The sequence below is a fragment of the Mobula birostris genome, chromosome X (genome assembly GCF_030028105.1).
Source record: "Mobula birostris isolate sMobBir1 chromosome X, sMobBir1.hap1, whole genome shotgun sequence".
NCBI classification, from domain to species: domain Eukaryota; kingdom Metazoa; phylum Chordata; class Chondrichthyes; order Myliobatiformes; family Myliobatidae; genus Mobula; species Mobula birostris.
The window spans coordinates 71874771-71899086 of NC_092402.1; the positions used below are offsets into that span (position 1 = coordinate 71874771).

The 24316-nt window shown below is 40.4% G+C and overlaps 1 protein-coding gene across 2 annotated transcripts in view; it reads left to right on the forward strand.

The window, feature by feature from the left end:
- Window positions 1-24316, forward strand: part of ddx42 (DEAD (Asp-Glu-Ala-Asp) box helicase 42) — a 60212-nt gene that overhangs the window by 10564 nt on the left and 25332 nt on the right. Inside the window, exons 4-8 of one of the 2 annotated variants that reach the window (XM_072249279.1) lie at window positions 2728-2789; window positions 5554-5590; window positions 11614-11760; window positions 13641-13745; window positions 18912-19031. In XM_072249279.1, the coding sequence (XP_072105380.1) occupies window positions 2728-2789; window positions 5554-5590; window positions 11614-11760; window positions 13641-13745; window positions 18912-19031 (471 nt within the window). The remainder of the gene's footprint in view (window positions 1-2727; window positions 2790-5553; window positions 5591-11613; window positions 11761-13640; window positions 13746-18911; window positions 19032-24316) is intronic. The other variant, XM_072249280.1, reaches the window with a different exon arrangement.

The following is a 24316-nucleotide window of genomic DNA, read 5'->3' on the forward strand; positions in this document are numbered from 1 at the left end:
TTGACTTTGAGACTGATAACCCACTTGTAATGCTCTTACTTGAACTTGCACGTCTCGTTCTGCTTGGTTAGTGATATCCGCCAAATGGCTCTATGGAGTGTTGGGTTCCTTCTAATTTGATTTGGGATCTGTTTTTTTTTCCTGTGTAGTTTCACTTGCCTGGTCTTTAATGAAAGTAGTCAGGTCATAGCTGCTTGTCATATTTTCTCCTCATTGTCATCATTTGATTCATGAGAGGTTGTTGTGGCATCCATATTATTCCCATTCTGCAATTCCTACAAGTTCAGAAAGAGGCACTACTTTTTATTATTGTCTGATGTCGGGATATATCCCAATGGTGAGTATCAGTGACAGGAGTGCCCTGTGAGAACTGTGCTGTGCGCCTCCACACTGTTTTAGTTTATTTCTAAGCATCATATAGTTCACTTTGAATCAATCACATTTCTGCTTTTTTTTCTCACTTGTTTAGTTAATGTGCAGATTTGTTCTTTAGATTTTTCAGTCTTTATCGTGCTGACTTCCTAATTTGTCACAATTCTCCTTTTCCTTTCTCAAGTTGTTTAGTTAACATATATATCTGTTCTTCAGATCTTTCACAGTGTTTATTATGTTGTATTATACTTTGTAACTGAACATGTTCTCTCTCTCAGTGCTGACAAGACTGTTAACATGCATCTAAGTTTCTTCTTTCCCCCTGGCAGTCTCTGGATCTTTACCCCATGTCTCTTTAATATCATCAAGCAGCTAAATTCTATTAGATTCTACATTGGTGGTATATTTTGTTTTAATTTCTTCACTAGTCTTGTTCAGCTAGAATACTTTGTTTCGATAAGAACTCAACTCCTCAGTCAACTGTTAACATATAACAACTGGAGATTGTTTCCTCTTTGTACTTTAATTAACCTCATAGTATATCTGTAGATATACACCCTATCCTCGTTATATGCGGGGGATACGTTCCTTGAAGTTGACACATAATGTGAATAATTATTTAAATGGAGAAAATAGGGATGCATTCCAGAGGGCTTCCTAAATATGTTTTATCTGTAACTTATTCACATTTTCATACCAATATGACACAAAAGCAGTACTACGAGACAACATTTATATTTAATCAATTTAAGGTAATATTCAATGTAATGAATCATAGAAAGTTAACTGTGTTACCTTCAGCTGATGCCACGCTGTTTATAATTTCCAACTTTTTTTCAAGTGTTAAAGCGGTTCTCTGCCGCTCGGCTGACGGCCCAAGACATGACATCGGACGCTTAGGAGGCATAGTTAAATATTTCAAGCACAAAATCACTGCACCGTAGGTAAAACTAACAAAAGTCTAAGATCGCGCATCCACACCTTGCCAAAACCAATGCGAGAGTGGCAGGAGTGAGATTGTGAGGCACGCACACCTGACTTGTATTGGCGGGAAAGCGGTGCTTCTCATCCCAACAGTGAGACTATGAGGAGTGTGCACGTGACTTGTATTGGCGGGAAGGCAGTGCTCCTCGCATAACTGTGAGTTTTGGACGCATATAACGAGACCTTAGTAGAAATAGGTTCCTCGCATAACTGTGAATCCGCATAGTCCGAAGACGCATATAATGAGGATAGGGTGTATAACAATTGTTCAGTTACTGGAGACTTGTAGCCCAACTCAATGGAAGTCCATAGCCTGAATCAATAGATTATGCTGAATTGTCAGATTAATAGACTGTGCACAGCCAAATAATAATGCTTAACTTCACTTAAAATAGGGCAGAGTAGAGGAGAGGATCCCTGGAATTGAACTTCTTAGACTTCCTTTAAATATTGTATTAAGGTAAGAGATGGGTGTTTTTCTGATGATTGGGTAAGTATGGAGGAAAGCCTTGTCTCCTGTTAAATTTGCACAGTGGAACTTTCTGTCTCATCTGGGACTCTTCCCATCCTTAACTGTATGGTTTGTATGCCAAGTTCTTAGATCTGGACATGATATTGTCCAGAAGGTTCTTTGGAAGACAGATGAGGCGTAAGTCATATGGCTACAGATGCTTTGTGTGGTGTGACAGGGTGGTAAAGAAGTAACAAAGGTATGTGACCACGTGCACTCCTTTTATACTGTAAACTAGTCTGAATGGGTTTAGAAAAAAAACCTGTGAACAGGTACTGACTGAGTCGTGCTTTAGCTTTGCGATGAAACTGCAAAAGTTTAGAAACAAGTTACTAAAATTTACTCCAAACAAACGGGTGATTATACTGACATAAGCATTCAGGCAGCTGGGGCTTGTCAACTGTGGTTGGCAGCTCATCGAGGAGAGAAACTCTGAATTCAAACCTTCACTGCCTTGCAGCTACATCCACTCATGGAGAAGGCTTCGGGAGTAAACCCTGAGGAAAAATCCGGAGCTGGAGTCCCTAAGGCAGTCCTACATTGAGTTCAACTCTGACTGGCAACTCGTGACACTACTGGTACCAGACTGTATCAGTCTCCCTTCCCTTTGCATTCATCAGCTGCGTGGAAAGGGGGAGCCTGCTACATAGGTAACAGCTTTTTCTTGTTATCATACTGCTCTGGCTGATGCATCGACTGAAGGTGACAATGTAGACAGCTAGGAGGCAACATCAATTGTCAACTTCGGCCAATGGAGGGCCTCAAGCAAGCGTAAAGAAAGTTACGACAACAAGGAAAAATGCAATCTCGACCCAAATCCAGCATTTCCATTAAACTGCCTTGTTTTTTTTTCCTTCTAGGACCAAGCAGCAAAAGATATAAAAAGACTTGATGAAAAGGAATGCGAGAAGAAAAATGCCAAGTAAGAACCTATTTTAAGTCTTAATTTTTGCATTAGCTCATTTGTAATTACATTATAATTGAGTTTTACAATTCACTTATCCGCTAATCAATTTACCTTGATTATCTTACTGGAAAAAGTAAAACATTTTTTTCCCAGCCCAATTTTTGGTCACAGAAAATAGCCAAGCAATTGAGAGCAGAAAAGAAACAAAATATTTTATAAATACTACTAAAGACAAAGTTCTAACTCTGCCCTACAAAAGTGGATGATTGGGTCTGATAGGAAAGTGCTATGGAGAACCACCGTAAACCTGCTGAACCAAATAGCCTTTCATGTTCTATTTGAGTAGATAACGTGCCACCATTACAGCCCTTGGAATTCTGAAAAAAAAACTCAAAAACTTAAAATAACAAATTTCTCACCAAAATATCAAAGTAAAGCAAACTACAGGGCAAAATATAAGAGACATAGCTAATGATTTAGCTAGTGAATCATTGAAAATATTGTTCATATTATTTGAAGCAACAAAGTTTTGAAGTGGCCAGAAGTGATGATTTGCAGCAAGCAACTGTGGTACTTCAATCTTTTAGTCCTTCATAATGTGCTAACAAGATGTAGAACTGTACGAAGTGTCAATTTAAAGCTTCACACGTAAAGTGTAAAGTAAAATCTTCCACTTCAAATGAACACCTCCTTTTCCTAAAAATTGTTAATTTCACTAGAGTATTTCATAGGTATTGGTCATGGGATGAAAGGAAAGTATCTGAGGACCCACTTAGGAGCTTAAAGCTTCTCTGACTACAGTGGATTCTGGTTAATTGGGCCATTGGTTAATCAGGGCAGTCACTTATTTGGGAAGAACAAAAGCTAATCGTAAAACAGCTGGGATTTCCTTTGTTTATTTGGGACACTATGCCGCTTAGTTGGGACAGGAGGCTTTTGCCAAAGAGTTTCTAATTAGTGTCAGTTGCGTGAACTTGTGTGGCTGTCAGACACTACGCCATGCTTAGAGCAAACAGTTTTTAAATAGTGTCAGTTGCGTGTATTTTTGTTAAAAAGGCAGTGATTTTGGGGACTGATAGTTGTAAAGAAATTAACAGTAAGACAATTCAGAACCATTTTGCTCACTGCGGTTTCAAGTATTCAGGTTTGACAATGCTAGAAACGACGGGAGTGAAAATGAAATGATTTCACTACTTCAAGTTAGGAACGACAAAGAATTTGAAGGAATCGACAATTATCTTGAATGCTACAATGAAACTGAAGATTTGGAGGATGCAACAGTTTTTAAACTAGTGTCAGCCACTTGTACTTCTGTGGCCATTAGACACTACACTGCTTAGAGTGAGCAGATTTAAAATAGCGTCAGTTGCGTGTGCTTGTGTTATGCTACTCATTCGATGCCAAATTAAAAAGCAGTGGTTTTTGACACTACTTCATGCAGGAAGGCAATGAAGGCAGTCCATTATCTGCAGTAGGTATCTGCGCTGACTTTGTTCATTTACAGTCAATTAAAAGAACAGCAGCATACACTGGATGAATTCCTCCGTCGCAAACTATTAGGAACTAATACAAAATTTCATAGTACTGCAGTAGTTTTGGTAGTGTTCTAATTTGTTCTGTATTTCATTTAAATACATAATTTGTTATTCAGTTAAATGTAGTTTGTCTTTTTTAAACTATTTCTATGAAACTTTGGCTAACTGGGGCAAAATGTACTGGTTCTGATGTGTCCCAATTAACCGGAATCCACTGTATATTCTGAGGCTTCCTGTTACTTGGGTTTCCCAAGTGGAGGTATTTCTATGCTACAGATGGGTATTCCTCTCCAAGCTGTGTTGATGTTCGACATAAAAATTGTTGATTTTCTGATCAATGTATCAAAATAACCCATTTCTATATCATTACTGTAATTTGTTCTGTGTTCTTTATTTAAATTTAAACAATGCAACATAATGTGTTGTTTTATACTGAGTGGAGACCCATGAAATAACAATTTAGGTCTTGCTATAAACCTGTGAGTCAGATTCTGACTGTTCGGCGGAAGTCAGAAAACAAAGACATATTGAAAGATGTTTGTGGTCCAAGACTTCAACAAAGCATTATCTATAAATCATATCTAACATTCCCTCGAACTTTTGTACTAATGCTGGTTTAATAATGTGGCAAGGGTAGCTCAGAGCATTACCTATTCAGAAAAATGATAGAAAATGTTGACATGTAAATTAAATACCGAGGTAGAAAACATACCAGCTTGAATGCAATCACTTTGAAAGAAGTAAGATTACTGCTGCCAATATCTGCAATTGAGTTAAAAAAAAAACAATTAGCTTCAGGAACATCTCATAAATGGATTGATTTTAATTTGGAAGTGATTATGGAATCCAATGCTATCACTTGCATCTGTACCTAACCTTTGCAGTAGTTGATGTTATTTAAGAATATTTTACATTAGTTATATGGCATGACATTGTAGCATTGTATTGAACAAAATAAATATATATAGCCTGTCGGAATTATCTTGTAGAATACATTTTATGTAAGGTCATCTTATTCCTAAAGATGCCTTTTGGAAATGACCACGTTATTGGAAAATTTCTGAACACAAAATTCAGTTTTATATTTTGCACTTTTTAGAACAAGAACAAAATGATTATAATGATTTTCAAGAAAGTAGGAACTTCTCGATATATTCACACTGTGATCATTTCATGCTTTGCTGCATTCACACTGGGTCTGTTGAACACTTGTAGGGAGTTGGTTTTTCCCTTTGTTTTTGCAGGGGTATAAGGGATGACATTGAAGAGGAAGATGACCATGTGAGTTCTTGTACTGTCTTTCTTGCATATACGAAAAAGAATATATTAAACCGATATTTTAAATTGTTGTGTATCCACTGTAGTCTTTAGTTTGGATCAATTCTTGGTATGTAGCCACAAAATTATGAGGACACCTGCCTTATTCTAGTAAGTCATCTGTGAGGTATTTCTATTGTTTGCACCAACATAATGGAAGTCAATCCTGCTGCCCAGCTGTTGTCTGGATCGTAAACACAAGAGATTCTGCAGATGCTGGAAATCCAGAGCAACATACATAAAATACTGGAGAAACTCAGCAGATCAGGCAGCATCTATGGAAATGAATAACCAGATGACGTTTTGTGCTGAGACCCTTCTTCAGGACTGGAAAGGAAGGGGGAAGATGTCAGAACAAAAAGGTGGGGGTTAGGGGGAGGAGGGCTAGGTAGAAGGTGGTAGTTGAAGACAGATGGGTGGGAAAAGTACAGGGCTGGAGAAGAAGGAATCTGACAGAAGTGGAGGGTTGACCATGGGAGAAAGGGAAGAAGGGGCACCATGGGAAGTGATAGGCAGGTAAGGAGAAGAGGTCAGTGGCCAGAGTGGGGAATAGAAGAGGAAAAGGGAAAAAATTACCGGAAGGAGAAATCGATGTCTCGAGGTTGATTTTTGCAAGCTTTGCAGTCAGAACATCTATTGGGATGGGGCTCAGGCTAGAATTGAGCTGCTAAGTTTGCACAAAATTATTAATTACAGCTGAATTAGCCTATTCTTCATGTTTGTTCCAGCTCCCTACATTTACAGTTATCAATGCACCATTTTCCTCTGTGAGATATTTTGACCATGCTACCAGTCATCATTGACAATAATTCTTTGCCTTGTAAAATGCTACACATAATAACTTAGAACTGTATCACTGACTTGGTACTAACTCTAGGCTGCAGTGGAAGGAAAAATCCTTTATATTTAAAATGTCTGAAAATGTTTTATTACTTTTAATTGGGAATTCACAAAAACTTTGTTCTTCACCACATTGAGTGTTTTCAGAGTAAAGACTTGATGAGCTAACCTAAACGACATCCCTTATATTTTGGAGGGCTCTATTAATGCAATTTGCATTTTCCCCCACTGCTGCTTCTCAAGTTTATGAGTCAATAGACTATCTCACAGTTCTGATGTGGCCTTGGTCATTTGTGTAATTGTCTATTTAGTTAAAGGTATAGTTGATACATGCTGCATATATTTAAGACATCAGTTTGACTGGCTGGTGTTGTATCTCTTTGAAGAATAAGTCAATGCATTCTCTACCCTACCATGTATTTTCAAACAAATACCATGCATTGATTATAAAAACAAGTAGGAAGAGAATAATGTGAATGTTAAAAATGAAGAAAACTATTTGGGAGAGCAGGCAGAAAGATGGAGAGAAGATAGGAAATAGGCAAATAAAGCATATATGAGCAGAAGGAGCTGGATGAAAGGGTGAGCTAAGGCCAAGTGGGAAAACCAAGTTGTGAAACTAATACCTGAACACTTATTAAAGAGAAAAAAGGCTTATATGAGACTAATTGCTTGAATGAGTGGAAGTGGAAGAGAGAGAGGATGGTTCAGATGGGGGGGGGGGATGACTGGGAAGGAGTTAGTTAGCAATTCCAACTCGGTTGCCAGTTGGAAAGAAATGATGGAAGGGTACAACTATTTGGGAATGAGAAGATTAGCAAAGGCTAGTGTGAAAGATGAAGCAGAAAGAACTGAGGGAAGGGAGATATTGTACTGGTGGTGAACATATAGAAGAGTTTAAGAGAAAGATGGGTAGAGCAAAGAAAAAGGAAAGATGGACAAGGGTGAAGATAGGAATGTGAAGGAGAGAAGACATAGCATTACCTTTAGGAAAGTTACGGATGAGTGATGAATGTGGCAAAGGGAGGAAATTAGAGAGCTATAGAAAAATGGTTAAAGAAAAAAATTTTTGAAAATCTTGGTATTAATCAGTTATTCCCCGAAATAGTCATACTTGTAGGGACTTAAGTTAATAGAAAATGTAATTCCATAATTGTGAATTCCCCAACAGCCAAGTGACATAATTATGAGATGAAGTTATGGATAGAAATGAAAATCAATGTGTTTTTATTATAAACTTAATGAGAAAAAAAATATCCTTTTCATTGTTAACAATATTAAGTGGATCCAAAATACTTATGGATGTCTGTTGACAGCAGTGCTGCCAGGGCAATACTAAGCTCTGTGCATATTTACAAGCTTGTTTTATAAAATTTTATGCTATTTACAGTAACTGATTTATAGGAAATTTTGTGCTTACTGCTGTTTTTCTGATGTTTGTCAGCATTCCAAAGCTGGGAGTTGATGATTCTGTCACTAGGACAGCATGACCACAGGGATATGATGCACTGACGCTGATCTTCCATAACCCGAACAAGTTCTTTTTACTTCATGTTGCTATGTACATGCATCAATTTACTGATTTATAAGGAGTGATAAAATCTAGTGAAAAATGTCTTTGAAGAGAGAGAAGTGAATTTTATAGATGAAAATGAATTAGTGGGGAAAAGATGGAAAATACAGGATGCATATGAATGGCAAAAAGAAAGAAATAAAATCACAAGAACATGCTGGCTTTGTCTGTTTTTGAAGTACATTTAGAAAGTAGAAGTTCGTGACCACATAATGTATTCGGGCAGCCACCTAGCATTTCAGATTACTTTCAGTGCAAGTCCCTTTCATACACTACAGCACAGAAACAGGTCCTTTGGCCCATTTAATCCATACGAACACGCATTGACCTACACCTAGACCATAGCTCTCCATACCCCTCCAATTAACGTACCTATCCAAAGTTTCCTTAAATGTTAAAACTGAGCCCGCATCCACCACTTGTGCTGGCAGCTCGTTCCACACTCTCACCACCCTCTGAGTGAAGAAGATGCCCTTTATGCTGTCCTTAAACATTTTACCTTTCAACCTTAATCCATGACCTCAAGTTGCAGTCTCATTCAACCTCAGTGGAAAAGTCTGCTTGCATTTACCCTATCTATACCCTACATAATTTTGTACACCTCTATCAAATCTCCCTGCAATCTTCTACATTCTAGGGAATAAAGTCCCAACCTAGTCAAACTTTACCTACCTCAGGTCCTCAAGTCCTGGCAGTATCCTTGTAGATTTTCTCTGTACTCTTTCAACACTGTTTACATCTTTCCTGTAGGTAGATGACCAAAACTGCACACAATACTCCAAATTAGGTCTCATCAATATCTTATACAACTTCAACATAACATCCTGACTCCTGTACTCAATGCATTGATTTATACAAGCCAGTATGCTAAGAGCTTTCTTTACGGTCCTATGTACCTCTGATACCATTTTAAAGGAATTATGGATCTCTATACCCAGATCCCTCTGTTCTACCACAATCCTTAGTGGCCTTCCGCTCATCGTGTAAGACCTAGCCTTGTAGGTACTACCAAAGTGCAAGACCTCACACTTGTCTGCATGAAATTCCATCAGCCTATTTTTCCAAATCCCACTGCAAGGTTTGATACTTTTCCTCACTATCCACTACACCCCCAATCTTGGTGTCATCTGCAAACTTGCTGATCCAGTTAACCACATTAGCATCCAGATTGTTGATATAGATGACAAACACCACTAATCACTGGCCTCTGTTCTGAGAGGTAACCATCTACTACCACACTTTGGTTTTTCCCAGGAAGCCAATGTCTAATCCAAATTATGACCTCATCTTGAACACCAAGTGACTAAACCTTTTAGACCAAAATTCCCATGCAGGACCTTGTCAAAGGCCTTGCTAAAGTCCATGTAGACAATGTCCATTGTCTTGCTTTCATCGGCTTTCCTGGTAACTTCCTTGAAAAACTATAAGATTGGTTAAACACGACCTACCATACATAAAGCCATGTTGACTATCCCTAATCAGTCCCTATTTATCCAAATACTTGTAGATCCAGTCCCTTAGAATACCTTCTAATAATTTACCCACTACTGATATCAGATTCATCTTTGAGCCTTTCTTAAACAGTGGAATAACATTAGCTATTCTCCAATTGCCCGACACTGAACCTTTGGCTAAGGATGCTTGCAGTATCTCTGCCAGGGCCCCTGCAATTTCTGCATTTGCCTCCCACAGGGTCTGAGGGAACATCTTGTCATCCCTGGGAGCTTATCCACTCTAATTTGCTTCACTTTGAGAGATTCTGTGTCCATCTCTCGAGTAAATAGAGATGCAAAAAATCCATTTAAGATCTCCCCCACCTCTTTGGGCCCCACACATAGATCACCATTCTGATCTTCCAGAGGACCAATTTTGACCCTTGCTGATCCATACCCTAAGCTCATCCGCCTTTCCTACTATTCCCCTTGCATTGAAATACACGCAGCTCAGAACATTACATGTAGCCTTAATAACATCTTTCCCCACAGCCTTTCCACTATCTGTTCTAGTGCTCTGGTTCCCATCCCCCTGCAACTCAAGTTTTAAACTCCCTCCTCCCTCAGCACTGGCAAACTTTCCTTCTTTGTGCCCCCTCTTGTTCTGGTGTGAATAGTCCCTTCTGTACAGGAACCACCTTCTCTGGAAGAGAGCCCAATGATCCAAAAATCTGAAGGCCTCCCTCCTGCACCACCTCCTCAGTTACGTGTTAAATTGTACGACCTTCCTATTTCTGGCCTCACTAACACATGGCACGAGTAGCACTCCTGAGACCACAACCCTGAAGGTCCTGTCCTTTAACTTAGCACCTAACTCCCTGAACTTACTTTGCAGGACCTTGTCACCCCTCCTACCTGTGACATTGGTACCTCATGGAACATGACCCTCCCACATGAATTCTGTGGATGCAATCTGAGATACCCCTGACACTGGCACCCAGGAGGCAACATACCATCCAGGAATCTCATTCTCGTCCACAGAACTTCCTTTCTATTCCCAAAGCCATTGGATCCCCTATCACTACAGTTTGCCTCATCTCCCCACTTCCCCTCTGAGCCACAGAGCCAGACTTGGTGCCTGAGACCCGGTTGCTGTGGCTTTCCTCTGCTAGGCCATTCCCCCTAAAACGGTATACGAAGTGATATACCTGTTGTTGAGGGGAATGGCCGCAGGGGTACTGTAGTCTGCACTGGCTCCTTAACCCTTTTCCCCTTCTTGACCGTCACTCAGTTGCCTGTGTCCTGCACCTTGTGTGTAACTAATCCCTGTATGGACCGGCGTTCATGCAGTTCCAGCTTCAACTCCTTAACACTGTCTGTTAGAATCTGCAGATGGGTACACTACTTGTAAGTGTAGTTGTCAGTGACACTGGAGGTCTCCCTGCCTTTCCACATTCCACTATCCTGCCTGGCATCCCCGCTGCACTAAATGTGCAATAAGACAGAAAGAATAAATAACAGAAAAACCCTCCCCTCGCCAAAGCCTTGACTCCCCACTCTAACACTGGCCCAGTCACACAATGCCTGCTCCAATTAAAAATAATTTCTTTTTATTGGACCTTGCCAAGTGTCTAATTATGTGCAATCCAATGTCTCTTCAGGAACTGTGGTGCGCAAAATGTGCAGACTGTCCCTCCTCTTCTCTCCACCTCCTCCCTGCTTCCTTGAAACGCTTCCTCCCTCTCTGCAATCGAATGTCTCCTCAGGAACTGTAACGCGCAAAATATGCTGACTGCCCCTGCTCGCTACTTTTAAACTATCTCCCTCTGTGAAATCCAATGTCTTCTTGGAACTGTGGTGCGCAAAAATGTGCTGACTGCCCCTGCTCGCTTCTTTTAAACTCTTCTCACCCTCTGCGCAATCCAATGTCTTGGTAACTGTGGCGCCTAAAATTCGCAACATTTTAATTTCTTTTTATCCAATTCCTAGCTATTATCTGTTGGATATGATCCATTTAGTGAATACTGTTTGAAATTCCATGTATTTTCAAAAGAATTGGTTTAGGTATGTGAAAAGCTCAGTGTAATGATTAGTGCTGCATTCCCTCTCCAGTTTGACTTGTGGATTACATTTATGTGCAGGAAGCCTATTTTCGATACATGGCTGAAAATCCTAATGCTGGTGTAATTCAAGAGGAGGAGGAAGAAATTGACTATGATAGTGATGGCAATCCCATACCTCCACAGAAGAAAGTGATTGATCCATTGCCTCCAATTGACCACAGTGAGGTAAGTGGAAATCCAAAGAAATTCTAAGCCATATAGCAGTTGGTCATCAGGATGAATTTATTGTGTGTCTGCTATTTGTGCCTTCCTTTTGATTATACCCTGTTTAATGGAGTAGTTTCATTCTCTTTATCATTTTTTTAAAAACATCCTTTTTTTTACAGTAATCACTAGGAAATTTTCTTGAGGAAGGGTTAGGTATTTTCAAAATGGGTGACTCCCTGGGGTATGTCATTTACTGTTTTGCAACTGTCTGAGGTTTTCACCAGTGTTCCTGGAGCTTACACAATGGAGTATTTCTATTAACTTTCTGACAGCTGTTGATGTGAAAAGTTTGATTATTTCTTTAAAACAAAATTCTTAACCACTTTGACCTCTTTAGCCCACACATTCTGCCCAAATTTTGTAGAGCATTCAGTAAGTTAAATTATAAGCAGTTCAGCTAAATTGGGGAAAGCCTAATTGCAACAGTATTAGGCAAGAGCTGGGGAGAGTAGATTGGGAGCAGCTATTAATGGGCAAGATTGCATCCGACGTGTGAGAGTCATCTAATAGCTGAATTCAGAATCAATTTGTTTCTAACAAGAAGACAGACAAGGATAGTATGGTTCAGGAACTTTGAAACCTTGGATGATGATAGATGTTGCAAGTTTAGTCAGAAAGCAAAAATGAAGCTTATATAAGGTTTAGAAAGTTGAAATGGTACAGGGCCTTTGACGAAATATAAAGCAAGCAGGATAGAATTTTAAGCAGAAAATCAGGAGGACTAAAAGGGCCCATGGAGTGACCTTGACAAGTAGAATTCCAAGGCATTAAATACATAAACTCAATGTATGTTCATGGTCTTCTGCTGCTGCAGTCCATCCACTTCAATGTTTGACATGTGTGTTCAGAGATGCTCTTCTACACACCACTGTTGTAATGCGTGGTTACTTGAGTTACTGTTGCCTTCCAGTCAACTTGAACCAGTCTGGCCATTCTCCTCTAACCTTTCATTAACAAGGCATTTTCACGCACAGAACTGCTGCTCACTGGATTTCTTTTTTTTTTGGGTTTTTTTTTGCACCATTCTATGTAAACTGTAGAGACTATTGTCTCTGAAAATCCCAGGAAATAAGTTATTGAGATATTCAAACTACCCCATCTGGCACCAACAATTACTCCATGGTGACTTCGATCTCATTTCTTTCCCATTCTGATGTTCAGTCTGAATAGCAACTGAATCTCTGGACCATGTCTGTGTGGCTTTTATACATTGAGTTACATAATTGGCTGATTAGATATTTGCATTAATGAGCCGGTGTACAGGTGTACTGAATAAAGTGGCTGCTGAGTGTATATTATAAGCAAGGGTAACTGGGGAGAGGGTAGGACCATTCAAAGATAAAGGGGGGAGATTTTATGCCTGGAACCAGAGGACGTGGGTGAGGTACCACATTGGTATTCACCAAGGAGAAAGACATGGAAGATAATGAGATCAGGGGTAGGTGTGTTGATGATTCTAGGACAGGTTGATATCAATGAAGTAGTAGTATTGGGGCTCTTGAAGAACATTTAAGATGGAGAAATCCCCAGGGTCTGGTGGACTCCATCCCAGATAATTGAGAGAGTTAAAAGTGGTGATTGCTGGGGATGCGACAGAGACCTTTGTGTCCTCGTCAGTTAGGTGAGGTCCCGGTATGCTCAGCTCTTTTGCTTTTCCGTAATGTTTTGAAATTGAGTCTCAATGTAAAATTGTTGAATGTTGTTGCAGAGTTACATCACTTTAAGAGGACTGAAGAAAGCATTGTATTAGAATAAATATTTCTCAGATGTTGCTCATTTACCATTCTGTAACTAGTTAAAAGAAGCCAGAAAAGTCAATAACTTGTGGTTCCGTTTAGCTCGAGTATCAGCCATTTGAAAAGAATTTCTACATTGAACATGAAGACTTGGCAAAGCTTTCACTCATACCCCTGGCAGAACTCCGGCAGAAGCTGAATTTAAGAGTAAGTCCAGCCTTTCATCTACTAACATTTTTTTTTTATGTCGATGAGAATTATGGAATTCAGTAGTAAGAAATTTTATTTTAAAAATGCCATCTGAATGCCAGCTCTGTCAAGTTTATTCTTATCTGAATTGTTACATTTTTAAAGGGTATATTTCCATGACAAAATGAAAGTTTTTAATTCCTATCTGTATTTTGATCAAAATTTGCCACTTGTATTTGCCAAGCATACAAAAACACCCCATGATCTTGTGTAATGAAGAACAATGCATGTTTTTTTGGAATATGTTGTTACAGCTCGATATAATTTCATCTTGCATTGGAACACCTTCCACTGTGAATTTAATAAAATCCATTCTTAGTTTCTTTCAGTGATTGTTTTTTTCGTGTCTGTCACATGAACAATGTTAGTGCAACAACTTACAAATGTATTTCCTGACAACTCATGCCTGTGCCATGCAGTTTGAGGTCAGCTACGTTTGGGTTATTTTTTCTTGTGAATTCCAGAGCATCAGGTGTTCCTAAATTTGATGGTAGAGTGCACTTCGTGACAATAGTGCAACAAATAAATTTTTAAAAAAGAGTAAATAATTAAATTTATATAACCCCTTAGGAAATAAGCAGTATTATTGAACAAATTCTGAAATCATGCCACAGAAACACATTAAAAAAGGTAGCCAAAGGTTTGATCAGTCTTGGGTTTTAATGAGGGACTTCTAAGGAAAGAATTAGAACTTAAGGCCAAAGCAGCTAAAAGCTGATGCTCTCTTAAATAAACTGCATTAATTACAAAAATCAGAATTAGATAATGAAATCTAAGATGTTCGTAAGAGTGTAAAGTGTTGCAGAAAATAGTTTGGTTTTCGGGAGAGGAGTAAAGAAACATAGAGGGACTTGAAAATAAGACAGGGATCTCAAAATAAAGGGAATGCTTTGTAGATTGGCAAGCACAAATAAAAAAGAACAAGCCTATCGAATATTTTTGATGAATTATTATAGTGAATGGTAGGTTGGGCAGGAGAGCATTCCAGTAGTATAGCAATAACAGATTTAAACAGGGTAAGTTGAAGTAGGGGCAGAGCTGGACAATTTTATGGATATAGACAAAGGTAGTTTTAGTAATGGAGCAAGTAATCAAATGGAAACTTAGCCCTGTATCAAGCACTGTATCAAAGTTGTGAATGGTTTGTCTCTGCATGGCAATTTCCCGGACCGTTGACACAGCTCATTGTGTACTTATGGATGGCTTTGAGGTTCTCAATACCATCCTGAATTCTCTTAGTCTGATGATCATACACCAGAGATTCCCAGGAGTCGTTGAGTTTGTGCTGCTTCAAGGAAGCTTTGAGCACACCCTTGAGTCTTCTATCCCTCATGCAGAGTTCCGAATACACTGTTTGGGAGCTTTATGTTAAATATATGAACCATATTACCTGTCTGACATAACCAACTGAGAAACTAGGGCTTCAATACTGAGGTTGTTGACCTGGAAGAGGACACTGATGATGGTTTACTTATCATTACAGTGAATTTGAAGGATTTTTGGGAGACAGCTTTGAAGGCATTTTTCCAGTGCATTAATTGCCTGTTGTAGACAGATGCATACAAGAGGGCAAGGATCATTGCTGCCCCGTAGACCTTTAATTCTGTGCTAGGACTGAGGTCTTGATTGTCAGTTGACAAAAGGATGTGCTTGAAGTTGACCAAAGGATGCCTTGAAGGTGCCATGGTGAATTTAACCTGCTGTCACTGAAAGGTACATGGTCGTCAAAGTTTTCCAAGGTCACATCATGAACTGTTACTGCCAGAGGCAGTGTGTTATGGCACAAGCAGATACTGCAATCACACCCTCAGTGTATTTCCTTTACACTGAAGAAACTGAACACATTTTCTCCAAACCAGCAGGAGTGATATTGAGCTTCAGTTGCCTGTCATTTAATTTCTCCAATTGCCAAAGCAAAAATGCAGTTACCTAAAGTCTGAATATAAAACAGAAAATACCAGAAACAATAAGCAGTTTAGTGAAACATTTAATTCTCCAATTCCACTCTTGCTGTGTGTTGCTTCTCCTTTGCCTCTTGTACAGTTCCAGTGAAAGCCAGCTTAAAGTGCAAAATCTCACCTTCGGAACGAGGTGCATTATCCACTGGACCTAACAATGAAATCTGGCAGTTTTATATTTTCCCAGTGGTCTTTTTTTCTTCATCTTCTGATCATATCTCTAGACAGATCAGCTGTAATTAACAAGCCCTCACCCCCCCCTCCCTCGGCCAGCACTACTGCCATTTCTGTCATTCAGTCACTCCTACTCTCCACCCTACCATAGTCAACACTTTCATACTCTACATTCCTTTCTTGCAACTTCAGATGAGTTTGATTTTCTTTAACTTTTTAATCATTCTAATGAGAGATCCATTTCTCTCCCATAAATATTGTTTCACCTTACGACTTTTTCCAGCATTTTCTGGTTTTAAAAAGGCAATCAAGATTGTTTTTAAAATAATTTTAAAAATTGAAGCAAGAAGAAAATTAAAAGCATAAAAATAAAATGAATATCTTTTCTCTGTTACTCTTCAGGCTGGGAACTCAGATCCCGGGTTTGTTGTGTTTTGGATCAGAGACCAATTTCCCCAGAATAATGCTGGAGAGTTCCCAGTATTGTTCAACATTGTCAGGCTCTGCTTTTGAAATCTGTATGGAGACCACTGATGGACTGGCAGGACAGACGTACCTGCTTTTGTCACTCAGCATAACCTGGACCTGCAGTGGTCTGTATAATACAGCAAGCAGCTGAACACCTGTCACAGCCGGCATGATTCCGCTCAATGACAGAAAACAAAAGAGCGAGCTGTGGAATGCAATATGGAACTCTCCCTGCAGGCAGCATTTTGGCACATCAGTTAATGCTGCTGCCTTGCTAGTCCATGGACCTGGGTTCAGTAGTAACCTGGGTGCTGTCTGAGTGGAGTTTACACATTACCTAGATTGAGTGTTTTTCCTTGCGGGCTCTTTCCTCCTACTTTCTGAAAATATGTTAACTAGCTACCACAAATTAGTCCAAGTGTAGGTTAATGGCAAAAAGAATCAAAGGGGAATTGCATGAAAGAATAAGTTAATAGAATACAAGGAAGTAAAGACAGAGGGAATGGAATTAATGGGGCTACAGGACTGTAAATGCTAGAATCTAAATCAACAAACGGTGCTGGGGGAAAGTAGTGTATTGAACAGCACCAGTGGGAGGGAAGGAATTGTTAACATTTCTGGTCGATACCTTACACCAGATGCTGAGTTCCTCCAGCAGGTTATTTGTTGTTCCCTGAAGCTAATGGATTGCTCTCCTGGTTTAACCTGATTGTTCAGATTATAATGCAAATGTCGGGTTTATTTTTTTTTTCTGTAGTTCTTGACTATACTGTATTTCTTCTGACATAGAAAGAGACCATTTCAGAGCAACACATACAAAATGCTGGAGGAACTCAGAAGGTCAGGCAGCATTTATGGAAATGGTTGGACAGTTGATATTTTGGCCAGAGACCTTTCTTCAGGACTTAAAAGGAAGGGGGAAGACACCAGAAAAATAGGGTGGGGAGAGAGAAAGGAGGATTGCTAGTAGGTGATAGGTGAAGCTAGGTGGGTTGGAAAAATAAAGGGCTGGAGAAGAAGGAATCTTATAGGAGAGGAGAGTGGACCATGGGACAAAGGGAAGGAGGAGGGGACCCAGGAGGAGGTGATAGGTAGGTGAGAAGAGGTAAGAGGCCAGAGTGGGGAATAGAAGAAGAGGGGAGGGGAGGGAAAACCAGAATTATCATTAGAGGCTGATGAGTTTATTTGAGAACTGGACAGCTTTGACTGCAAACTGGAAAGGCCGGAGGGAGGGAGGCCACGTCTTGGCGCAAGTAGAGGCCATAGACTGACATGTCAGAATGGGAATTGGAATTACAATGTTTGGCCACCAGGAAGTTCTGCTTTAAGCAGCTGGAGCGGAGGTGCTCAACGAAGCAATCTTCCAACTTATGACAGGTCTCACCAATGTAGAGGAGATCGCGTCGGGAGCACCGGGCACAATAGATGACTGATGCAGATTCACAGGTGAAGTGTTGCCTCACCTGGAAGGACTATTTGGGGCCCTGAATGGGGGTGAATGGGCAGGTGTGGCACTCAGGCCGTTGCAAGGATAAGTACCAGGAAGAGATTAGTGGGAAGGGACGAATGGACAAAGAAATCACGGAGGCAAAGATCACTGTGGCGAGCAGAGAGAGGTGGGGGAGGTAAAGATATGGTTAGTGGTAGAATCCCCTTTGGAGGTGGTAGAAGTTGTGGAGGATGATGTGTTGGATGCAGAGGCTCATGGAGTGGTAGATAAGGACAAGAAGAACTCTATCACTTTTAATGCTGCGGGAAGATGGAGTGAGCGTGGATGTTTGGAAAATGGAGGAGATGCGAATGAGGGCAGCATCAATAGTAGAGGAAGGGAAACCCCATTCTTTGAATAGTTCATCCCATCAAGTCACAGAGTGATCTCCTTGCTCGCTAATTTTCCCTGTAACGTATTCTGCCCATATTTCCATCAATCCCACTCAGATTCTACCACTCACCAACACACTTGGGACAATTTACATTGTCCTTGTCAACTGCACATCTTTGGAAAGAAACCAGGGTATACCTGGGGAAACCCACATAGCCACAGGAAGAATGTGGAAGCTCCATACTCATAACACCTGAGGTTGGGATTGAAACTGTAGGAGCCACTTGTTTTTTTACTAGCACCTGACACCACCATTCTGAGCCAATGCCAAGTTTGTGCAAGTAGTTTTGACAGTAACCTAATACAACGTAACATCACATGAAGCATATTTGCGGAAATTGAGAGCAACTACTAGTTGGGTATATGCTGTTTTGACACTGCAGTGTATCTGCAATGCAGGTTTAAACCTTCTCGAGCTTTATTTTTGTTGTTGATAAAAAGTTGATAACTGCATGTACCTTTGTGTTGCATAATTATACCTTATTTCTTTTGCTGCAGTTCTTTGTTTTGGAGGTGCTGATTTCAGAAGTTGTCATGTAAAATTGAGAAATGACAAGATTCTGGGGAAATTCTATCTGAATTTCTTAAGAGCAGAATTTAGTTTTAAGAGTATTTAATGGAATTGACTGTCTTCCTCCGTAGGTTTCTGGTGCTGATCCTCCCAAACCTTGTAGCAGCTTCGCCCATTTCGGCTTTGATGAGCAGCTGATGCACCAGATCCGAAAGTCAGAATACACACAGCCTACTCCTATACAGTGTCAGGTAAGAGACTGGCTCTCTCACTTGTGTCTCCTTTACAGTGCTACTGGTGTTACACATACAATATAACATTCTTATTTTCACTTTCATTTTGTCAATAAATTAGCTTTAAGACATCATAATATAACAATGAAGTGAAACATCAGGTAAGTTAATGAAATAGCAGATTGTGTGATAACTGAATGACCTTTGAGGAAATTAAACAAGATAAATGCAAGTAGAATTAGGCTATTTAGCACCTTGTGCCTGCTACACCATTCAGTAATATTTTGGCTGACTTTTTAACCTCAGGACACTTTCCTGCACAAATGTCATAACCCCTGATTCCCTTAATATCTACAAATATATCTTTTCTTTCTTTTCAAATCTTTTTATTGTATATATAGGAAAAATAACATGAGTACATCGAAGTAACAACACTTACAATGCCTCAAAAAAAACCCATCATCTTGAAGATTGAAAACAAAATTTTGTGATAACAAAAAAGAACCTACTAAGCAGAAAAGTGAGAAAAAAAAAGAGAACCCATTAGGTGTACAACCCCGGAGCCATGCGTCTTACAAAAAGCTTCTAAAAATAAACATCAAACCACCAGCAAGAAAAGAAAATATACAAAAGAATTTACAATTAGATCGTGGAAAAATTATATCAATTAACTCAAATGATAATAACGAGCAAATGAGCCCCATCTTTTCTCAAAATCAAATAAAGGTTCAAAGGTTCGACTTCTAATTTTCTCCAAACTAAGACATAGCATCACTTGAGAGAACCATTGTGACAATGTGGGAGCTGATGTATCCTTCCACTTCAACAAAATGGCCCTCCTAGCTATCAATGTAACAAATGCAATAACATGTTGGTCAGACACAGAAATACCATGAATATTTTGAGGAACTATTCCAAGAAGCACAGTTAATTTATTAGGTTGTAAATTAATTTTAAGTGCTTTAGAATTGTTGAGAAAACCGACTTCCAGAACTGTTCCAATATGGAACAAGACCAAAACAGCTATCTCAGTTTTACATCTATCACAATGACTATCAACATTAGGAAAGATTTTAGAAAGTTCACGATCTTCTGCAGCTTCTTTTGGTCTTGGACAGGACAACTTCCATACCAGGTTGTGATGCACCCTAGAAGAACGCTTTCTACGGTGCAACTATAAAAATTAGTGAGGGTTTTAGGGGACAGGCCAAATTTCTTTAGTTTTCTCAGGAAGTAAAGGTGCTGGTGGGCCTTCTTGGCAGTGAACTCTGCTTGGTTGGACCAAGTCAGGTCATTTGTGATATTGACCCCGAGGAACTTAAAGCTTTTGACCTGTTCCACTTGCGCACCACTGATGTAAATTGGGTCGTGCGGTCTGCTACTCCTTCTGAAGTCAATAACCAATTCCTTGGTCTTGCTGATGTTGAGGGATAGGGTATTGTCTTTGCACCATGCCACCAGATTCTTAATTTCCTCTCTGTACCCAAACTCATCATTACCCGAGATATGGCCTACAATTGTTGTGTCATCAGCAAACTTATATATTGAGTTTGATGGAAACTTGGCTACACAATCATGGGTGTACAGTGAGTACAGCAGGACGCTGAGTACACAGCCTTGTGGGGCACCGGTGCTCAGAGTGATTGTAGAGGAGAGCTTGTCCCCTATTTTTACAGCCTGGGTCCTGTCTGTGAGGAAGTTGAAGATCCAGCTGCAGATCTGAGTGCTAAGGCCCAGGTTCTGGAGCTTAGGAATCAGTTTATTTGGAATGATGGTATTAAAGGCAGAGCTGTAGTCAATGAAAAGGAACCTTATGTATGTGTCTTTATTCTCCAGGTGTTCTAAGGAGGAGCGTAGGGCCAGAGAGATGGCATCTGCCGTTGACCTGTTGCTCTGGCAGGCGAATTGCAAAGCGTCGAGGTTGACCGGTAGACTGTGGTTGATGTGTGCCATAACCAATCTCTCGAAGCACTTCATAGCAATTGATGTCAGAGCCACAGGTCGATAGTCATTCAGGCATGCCACCTTGCTCTTCTTCGGCACTGGGATTATCATTGCCTTCTTAAAACAGGAGGGGATCTTAGACTGAAGCAAGGAGCAGTTGGAGATGTCAGCAAACACTCCAGCTAGCTCACTTGCACAGGCCCGGAGAACCCGTCCTGGGATGCCATCTGGGCCCGTCGCCTTCCTTGGATTTATCTTCAGGAAGGCCCTTCTAACGTCCTCTTCGGTGACGATGAATCTCGATGCCACCAGGTCCGGTTCATCCGGAGGGAGCGGGACGCTCCTCTTCTGTTCGAATCTTGTGTAGAATACGTTAAGTTCGTCAGGAAGAGAAGCGCCACCGTTATTGATATTCCCAACCTTTTCTTTGCGCCCAGTGATCTCATTTAGACCCTGCCACAGTCTACTGGCATCCCTCTGGTTAGCCTGGGCTTCCAACTTGGCTCAATATTGCCTCTTGGCACCCTTAATGGCTTTCTGGAGTTCACGCCTGGATTCTGTGCAGCTGTGGATGGCCACCAATGGGGCTTTACGGTGGTCGCTCCAGGGAAGCGTCTGGGGCACCTTGAGGTCCCCGCCGTCACTTCTGTGTGGTCGTCTGCTCCGGAGAGGTGCTGATCGGAATGGGCCGCATCTCCAAGCACTCTGGTGCGGTAGAAGACCGCGGGTCTTCAGGAACGTGGTGGGCCTCGCTGGTCGGGTCCAGGTGCTGTCCGGAGTTTAAGAAGCAGTTCTGGCGTGGTGGTCTCCAGCTGGGTCAGTACCTTCGCCAGGGTGTTGTTGATCTTGATCTTGCTAGATTGGAGGTTTAGAAGGGTTTCTCGGGTATAGGATAGTGTCGAGGGCAGTTTGCTCGAGAGAGCACGCGCAAAGTCGCCAGTTACCAGCGCCATCTTTAATGGGAAAAAAAATGTAATGCATTGAACTGCTGCTGCAAAGTTAACAAATTTCACGTCACATGCCAGTGATAATAAACCTGATTCTGATTCTCAACTTGAGAATACAGAATCAGTCTGTATAACTTCTCATATGACAAACTCAGTATTCCAGGATTCAATCTGGTGAATATTCACCGAACTTTGTAATTAACATATATCCATATTAACTGCAAAATACTGTGTTCATCTTCTAAATGTTCTATTGCCACTTATTTAATAAGCTCCTGCCGTTTTCTTATTTTTGTTGTCTGACTGACTGGTCTGCAGTTTACTGTCCCTCCTTCCCTAAGTAGTCACATTTCTTGCCTTCAGTGGAGATCATTTTAGAGTCTGGAATTTTGGAAGATGACAAACAATGTGTCTACTGTCTCCATAACCATTTATTCATGTACCTTGGATGCAGAAGCTGAATGTTTCCCCAACTGGATTTGATGATTGGTCTTGTTTGGTTAGGAGGATATGGTGTCACATGAAAGTCTTATTTCAACTTATAAATCACCATAAATATCAAAGAGTGTAACATGGTATTTGTGTCTATACCTTTGATAGAGTTAGTAATGAAAATGCTTCATGCTGATTTACCTAATCTGTATGTATCTGTGCCAAAATGCATGCGTCTTGGACAGTAATCCATTGCTCACGTCCTGCCTTTTAATTATTTTAGCTTCAATAACTCAAGCTCTTAATAACCTTTGCACTTCCTTCTGGTTCCCTAATAATGTTTATTCAGTGTGGATCACAACTAGCTTTACTCCCAGCATTTCCAAATTGCTCTCCGGTTGCGGTAGGTTGTGCCTCACAAGACTTCTTTGAGGAAGTGACAAAACAAATTGATGAAGGCATTCAACAAGGTTCCCCATGGTAGGCTCTTTCAGAAGGTCAGGAGGTATGGGATCCAGGAAATCTTGGCTGTGTGGATTCAGAATTGACTTGTCCACAGAAGGCAGAGAGTGGAGTGTATTCTGTCTGGAAGTCGGTGACCAGTGCTATTCTGCAGGGATCTGTCCTGGGACCCACTGCTCTGTGATTTTTATAAAATGATGTGGATGAGGAAGTGGAAGGGTGGGTTAATAAATTTGCAGACGACACAAAGGTTGGTGGAGTTGTGGATAATGTGGAAGGTTGTCATAGATTACAACAGGAAATTGTTGCAGAGCTGGGCTGAGAAGTGGCAGATGGAGTTCCACCCAGAAAGGTGTGAAGTGATTCACTTTGGAAGGTCGAACTTAAAAGTATGGCAGAACAGAAGGATCTTTCGGTCTAAGTCCATGGAACCCTTATCTCATCTGTAGTTGATCAGTGGGCTATTCTCACCTATGTGTTCTATAAAATCTGTTGTGCTGATTTAGAATGTATTGAGCTCACCCTTGCCATTCCTGCTCCTTCCTCCTTTGCTCTTGCTCCCCTCTCCCATGTCCATCATGTCTGCCCCCTCCCTCCCTGCTTCTCCTACTCCCTGCCAGTATCTCATAGGACTGATGAAAACTGTGTAGAAGTGGGCAATCGTTGTAGCTGATTCACCAGCATTGAATGAATAGATCAGATTGCAACAAAGTGAAGATAACACAGGGAACCCTCTGAACTTACATGAATGGTAGCCACAATAGCATCAACCACAGTAGCTTCAGACCTGTCTAACAACTGAAAACACTATTCAACAGAATATCTTTTAAACTATAGAACGATTGGTCTTAGCACTTCTAAACTTAGAGATATCAGATATTTGCAAAAAAAAAGGAAATCTCAGTAAAAGTTGTTTCTTATGTTGCATGTGTTTTGTTTAAAATTTGAGGTCCTCTGATTGTGTTACAGAAAGTTACAAAGAAGCCTATTTCTGTGTACAAGTGAGCTATTGCTGACTTGACCAACAATGTTGATTTTTGAAAGTATTAATTTTGGAGCAGGTGTAATACGAATAGAAGTACACTGTTGACCCCTTGAGCCTGGTACTCAATCAGTGTGGTAGGTTGATCAGTATCTTCCTTCATTAACCTTGGTTTCACAACCCTCAATATTATTCTGAGCAGGGTCCATGATTCTCCAAGTCCTCAAAACATTTTGATAAGGAGTCCGTGGTGGTCTTGGACAATCTGTTGTGACTGTCTGCATTGAACATTTCCTCAGAAAATGCACTGATACATACAGATCTGTGTGCCTATTTTGATTTGAATAATGTTTGCTCATTAACTTTCTATCTAGTGATTGCCACCAGATTTGTCTTCTATAATAATAATATTGTACCACAAATGCTGATAAATGTTAAGTTGGAATGCTTGAAGTTCCAGTGCAAGGGTCATTTGAGAATGATACTCCTTAATGTTTTGCTGCCCTTCTGCCTAAGGCCATAACAATGCTGCAGTG